The 6,325-nt window shown below is 45.9% G+C and overlaps 1 protein-coding gene across 1 annotated transcript; it reads right to left on the bottom strand.

Moving 5' to 3' along the window:
- Positions 1-225: 225 nt before the first annotated feature.
- ZDHHC22 (zinc finger DHHC-type containing 22) lies at positions 226-6,029 on the bottom strand. Its single transcript, XM_008505196.2, has 2 exons — positions 5,468-6,029; positions 226-491 (listed from the first exon to the last, which is right to left on the bottom strand). The coding sequence occupies exons 1-2, from the start codon at positions 6,027-6,029 to the stop codon at positions 226-228; spliced, it is 828 nt and encodes a 275-aa protein (XP_008503418.1).
- Between the last annotated feature and the right edge of the window lie 296 nt (positions 6,030-6,325).

Below are 6,325 nucleotides of genomic sequence, written 5' to 3' on the forward strand. Positions count from 1 at the left end.
AGGTGCAGTGATGTGACTACTAAGCTGCAGTACCTCTTCATCTACATGGTCTGTGATCTCCTTGTTAATATGCTAAATTTATTCCCTTTGATAGCCAGTCCTTTCCTCTATAGAGGCCGCAATCCCAAGAGATGGAGTAGTCCAGCTCTTTAGTGATTCAGGAGACAGTGGGAGAGAACAGGGTAGGTGTTGTGTGCATGGAATACACACACATGCCCGAGGATTTTATTTCTCTTTCTGACTGCGGTGGTCACATCCCACGTTTCGCACAGGGATGAGAAGTCCAAGCAGCCACCTCTTGCCAAAGACCTCCTGCAGGTTCTCCCTCCAGGGCCGGACTCGTACCACCATCCCTTTCCGCACCTGGTACCGTGTCTGCCCACGCAGGATCAGCAGCATCTGGTGGCAGCAGAAGCCAGCACAGGCCAGTCCAATCCCAAGCCAGAGGTAGAGCATGAGGATGACAAACATCTCAGAGCTAAGGAGAGCTCCTGCAGACCGAGTCCAGGAGGTAGGGAGGACAACAAAAAAAAGGGTTTAGACACACCTCACATGCCACTGTAGCACTCAGGCTCAAGAATCAGCAAGCTGTCTCTATTCTTTGGCCACAAGAGGGGAGTTAGAAGCAAGACAGGCTGGTTGCTCTAACTGAGTAAAAATGTTTCCTTTGTAGCATCTGATGCAATGGACCTTGCAGGGGAAATACTATAATAATAATAATAATAATAATGGTCTCCATATTCTTCTCCCTTCATTTTTAATCCAAGAATCTAGATTATAGAGTAAAATTCAGCCATAAGTAAAGCATGTCTATAGGATTTCAGGAGTATTTTGAAGTATGGTTAATGCAACTACCTGCTCATCACACTGAACGTAAGATTTCTAGGTTCCTTTGGAAAACAGATGTGAGTCCTACAGCATGGAGATTCTTCCTGAAGCCTTACTGTGTGCATTAATAGTAGGCAGAAAGATGTGGGATTTCTCTCTCTCTCACTCTCTCTCTATATATATAGTATATATACATAAAATATGTTTAAAAAAATTAGTAATGGCTATTCTGTCATTGAGTAAAGGCAGTTTTCATATGAATGCAAGAAACAGAAAACTTTCCAAACTCCAATCCAAATTCTCTTTTTAAACCTGATAGAATACTCAAAATATTTTGTAGGTCTGAAGCTTCTAATTCAACAGTTTTTGTTGTATACATTTGTGCTGAATATATTTAAATAAAAATATTCTGTGAACCCTTTCGTCTACAATGATTTTTTAACTCCTAGAAAATATTAGTATAATAGCAGGTATCATTGAATGACCTTTAAGTGTGCAAGCAGATCTAAACCCATTAAAATAACACTCTCTATGTGTGCACATGAATGGGTACACACATGTTTCTGTATATCAGCATATTATTAAACAAAGGTATATTATTTACACAGGCACACAAAGAAAATTGGATGTGTGTCCATTCTGGTTTAAAAAGCTAATACCTCCTCATCGGTTCCTGAAAGGTTTAAAAATGATAAAGCTCTCACATGCTCACATCCCTCTGGAAGACCATGAGGCAGACAGTCTCAGGCAGGTGAAAGCTCTGGTCACTCTAAGACCCTTCAAGAGCAATCCTGACAGAGCAGGGATTACACGGACAGCAGAGGTGTGCTGCCTTAAACAAGTACCTGGTTGCTTCAGGTTTTAAGTTAAATTCAGGAGTGTCTGGCTAAGTGTGTCTTTCTTCTCTTATACAGAAGGCTGGATTAGACGGTGTTATCTGGTTTTGCAGTCTCTGAATCCCAGCTTCTCCAGCTGGCAGTGCTGTGAGGTGTTGGTGCTGACCCACGACCATCACGTCAAACTTCGCTCTCAGCTACCAGGCCCCTGTGAGGATGATTTGTAAGGACACTGACTACAGCCTTGAGCTTTCAGAGATTGTCCTTACTTGAAAAAAGGCACTGGAGTAATTTGGTTTCCTTCCTAAATGCAGTGTTATCTTTCCCTTCTCATTAGATCCCATTCAGCTCAGTGGGCTTCATATGCAATACAGCAAGGGAGGAGCAAGCCCTGTAGGATGATGACAAATCCTCATACCAATTCTGTTGGATTAACTTAACCTATCAGGTAGAAAGCCCCGAGCTAAATGTGGGCTTCTCTCTCCCTTTTTTGCTGGAGCAGAGTGTGACAGACGTTTGTTCTTTCCTACAGCTGATATTAAGATGGGATATAGAGAAAGACAGCTGTTTTCTTTAAAGCCTTTGCAAAGTGTCTGTAAGCTTTATTTTGATGAGCTGCTGAAATTCACCATAAAGTAAGTAATTACCCTTGTTTCCCATTGCAAAGATCAAGCATCTCTGAGCCTTGCTTTCCAGATACATGTTTTCTTTTAACCTTTTATCCAGGTTACCAACATAAAACATTTTCTATAGTTTTTTTTTTTTTGTGGATCCAACCTGACCTGCATTTACAAAAGTAATCTCATTTTGTACCTCATCACCACAGTTCATTCTAGTTGCAGATTCACTTTTGCTCTAACTGACCTGGTGTGATCTCAGGCTTATTGCCATATTTTATCTATGCCAGAAAGGCTGAATCTCAGGCTGAAATTGTAGACTCTGGGTCAGATCCTAAAATGTGTATGAGCACAGTCTGGGCAGAACAAGCCAACTGAAAATTTTCCTATCATGAAAGCAATAAATTCTTCTTTTTTAGCATAAGACCAGCAGATGCACCTGTCATCCCCCTTTACTCCTCTTCCAGTGCAGAGGCCATGCTGGAGAAGAAGAAAGGACAAGTTTTTCCATGCTATAGTAAGGCTCTGTTTGGATCCTACAACAACGTTTAAGTAATAGTTATGTTAGCTGAAAAACACTGGTTGGAGAACCCTTCCAGGTAACTATTCCAGCTACGTTTTTCCTTCTTGAAATGGAAGTTAAATGTCCTGGTAGAAACCCAGTAGGCCTTTCCTGTCATTCAACCAAGATGCCACATGCCAACATACTGCTGTATGAGGCAGCAGTTCTCAGCCCAAATGAGCTGGAGGTTGGGTGGTAGCTGCTGGGAGCTGCTGCCTCTCAAGGGTGTTCTGAGCCCAGCTTCCAGCCCTGCACCCAGCCCTGTTGTGTTCCACTTAAACACAGCCCACATGCTGTCTCTGGCACTGCAGTTGCTAACACCAGAGCTGAGGCACTTCAGTGGCTCTTCAAACATATGCCGGGGCCAAGCTCAGTGCAGATGTGCCCACAGAGTCAGAGAGAGAGAACTAATTCCTTGATAATCTCCTCCCACATCCCTGCTCCCTTTCCCAGGCTGCTGTGCTGAGCAGAGCTTAGGCACAGGGGAATATAATTCCCAGTGTTTTTAATGCTGGTGAAGATTGTGCAACATTATTAAAAAAACTCTTCCACTTGGAAAAATTACTCCATAAAAATGCCATGGTAGGATTTTGTGTTTATTGTCTCTCAGTGATTACCATGAAAAATCTCCTAATTTGCCGAGTAGAGAGATACTTGTTTGTTTTCAGATGGCAACACTGCAAACCCAGCCTAGAATCTGAAAAGCAATCTGGGACCTCTCTGGCTCCTGTATCCCCAGCAGCAGAGATTCCACACTCAGATCATAACCAACAATTCTGGGGAGAGTGCATGAACAAGAACAGATTTCCAGGCCCTTTCTACAGAGCTCAGCTAAATCTGCAAAGCTGAAATATATGGGATAACTATTTTACTCTAACAAAAGCTGATCTAAATGTGAGAGGTATGACTTGCATGGGGGGGGGGAAATGGCATTTTTTCTGCAGTCACTTGCAGGGCAGAATAACATTCCAGGCTGTCTGTGTAGTACCTCCTCTGAGACCTGGTTTTATATAGCTCTTGCATTTGGACAGAGAAAGGGTTGTGAGTGGAGAGTTTGAAGGTGTGTTGAAAGGCAAGGCTGGAAGAGCAGAGGAAGAGTCATGGGAGCACAATCAGGAAGGGGAATCATAGAATCATAGGATTGCTCAGGCTGGAAAAGACCTTCAAGATCATCAAGTCCAGCCTTATCCTAACCCTATTATACTATTCCTGATGACCCACCACTAAACCATGTCCCCAGGCACCACATCCAGGCAATTTTTAAACACATTCAGGGATGAAGACTCAAACACCTCACTGGGGAGCCTGTTACAGTGCTTAACAACCCTTTCTGTAAAGAACTTTCTCCTGATATCCAACCTAAATTTCTCCTGACACAACTTGAAGCCATTTCCCTTGTCCTGTCACCTGTCACCAGTGAGAAGAGACCAACCCGACTCTCACTACAACCTCCTTTAAGGTATTTGTAAAGAGTGATAGGGTCTCCCTTCAGCTTCCTTTTCCCCAGACTATGTAGCCTCAATCTCCTCAGTTGCTTCTCACAAGGGATGTTTTCCAAACCCCTCATCAGCTTTGTTGCCCTTTTTTGGACTTTCTCCAACAACTCAATGTCCTTGTTGTATTGAGATGCCCAAGCCTGAATACTGTACTTGAGGTGGGCAGTAGTGCCAAGTATACCAGTGCCGAGTACAGGGGCAGTATTACTTCCCTAGTCCTGCTAGTCACACAATTTCTGATACAAGCCATTGGCCTTCTTGGCCACCTGGGCACATTGCTGGCTCATATTCAGCTGCCTGTCAATCAAGGGAAGGATAAGGGTTGTGGAGATGTATGGAAAGGCAGGGAGAAATGTAAAGGGGAGAAGCAGAAGGAAGGGTAAGGGATGGGAGCAATGAGAAAGAGAAATTTGCTTTTGCTGTGGAGCTCTTGCAAAGAGCAGGCAAAAAGAATCTCCCCTGATTCTCTGTGGACCTGTGTCCCAGACTGAGGTCACAAGAGAAGTGGCTAATCATGTTGCAATAACCCCTCTCTTGGTTTCTGTTGCCTGAGCCCCAGTTCTCCTGTGCTGGAAGGATGGCAAGATCTCAGTCAGTTTGTGCTGTGAGGAAGCAGGAGGTGGATGAGACTAGAGGGTGTGAATGGATCTGGATGAAGAGACTATTTCTGCTGGTCTACAGGGAAACTGTGGACACGTAGGATATGAAAACCTACAGATGCTCCAACTGCCTGTAGGACAGGCAAAAGATTTTCCTCACAAGGAGTGTACAAGGAGTGAAATCTACCTGCTCTGTCAAATTGCAACACACTCTTGGCATGACAGGTAGCCCTTGTCTACATAACCCCAAGCTTGTTACGAGGCATTTAGCAGAGCCTGATGCATAAGGAATCGGGCTGTCGCTGTAACTTGGAGTGCATTCCAGCCTCTATTTCAGGTGAAACAAAGTCCTTTGAGAGACTAAAGGGATTTTGTTCAACACAGCCAATTCTCCCTCTTTCCCATTTCCATTTCTTCCCATTTCACTATTGCCTCCCACAAACAGCTATCTGGGGAAGATCATGTCACCCACAATCACAGGAGCCCTAGAGGAGAAAGACGTTCCTCATCTCTGAGGAGGAATCCTTACCTGAGAAGAATTGGCTGATGGAGTGAGGCAGAAGAGTGAGGAAGGCCAGCGGGTTCTCAAAGGACATGGAGAGTGCAGCAGAAATGTAAGCCATGCCTGCTACCAGGGAGCTGAGGCAAGCCAGGGAGGTGTAGAGGCAGAACATGATGAAGTTTCGCATGTTCCTGCTCCCAATGCAGTTCCCTGTGAAGAAACAGTGGTGGTCATGCCTCTGAGTGACTCTGGAACACAGTCTACAGAAGTGGGTGCTGGGCAAGGCTGAGCCAGGGGACCTGCTTCCATCCAGCCAGTCTGACACCACTTCAGCACCTTCGCCCAAGTTTAAGCCCTTGCCCAAGTCCTCTGGGGAGTTCTGGATCACAAGGATGTAGTTGCCCAGGGCATTAGCTGAGAGGAAGAGGAAGAGGGCCCCATGCAGCAGAGCAGGAGAGAGAAGTGGGGTTGTGGAAGGGTCTCTGAACATGCTGGGGATGAAGAGAAAGATCTGGAGGACGAAGGTCACTAGGGAGATGCACAAGAAGTAGGCTGGAGCGACAATATTGAGCAACCTAAGAATTAGCATTGCGGATTACGTTCCTGCAGGGGAAAGCAAGGAGAGAAAGAACATCACCGCTCCGACTGCACACTTCATCCTTCCATTTCCTGCCGGGTCCCGGCCCCTCTGCCTCCGGGAAGTGCCCTTCGGGGGCCGCTCTCCCTCGCCGCCTCCCCTCGTCCCCGGCCGGGCAGGGGCAAAGGGACAACCCTTGGGAGCGACCGCTTCCCGACTCCCGGAAGAGGCACCCCGGCCCCGGCGTCTGCCTCCAAGGAACTTGCAGCGGCGATGCCCCCGGAGGGGCCGCGGAGGCTGGAGGGGAG

Source organism: Calypte anna, chromosome 5A (assembly GCF_003957555.1).
Source record: "Calypte anna isolate BGI_N300 chromosome 5A, bCalAnn1_v1.p, whole genome shotgun sequence".
Classification (NCBI taxonomy): Eukaryota; Metazoa; Chordata; class Aves; order Apodiformes; family Trochilidae; genus Calypte; species Calypte anna.

Excerpts from the sequence above, each read along its gene's own strand:
- ZDHHC22 (XM_008505196.2), bottom strand. The coding sequence starts at position 6,029 with ATGCTAATTCTTAGGTTGCTCAATATTGTCGCTCCAGCCTACTTCTTG. Across the intron at positions 492-5,467 it reads CATCAGCCAATTCTTCTCAG|GAGCTCTCCTTAGCTCTGAG; the intron begins GTAAGGATTCCT and ends CTCGGTCTGCAG.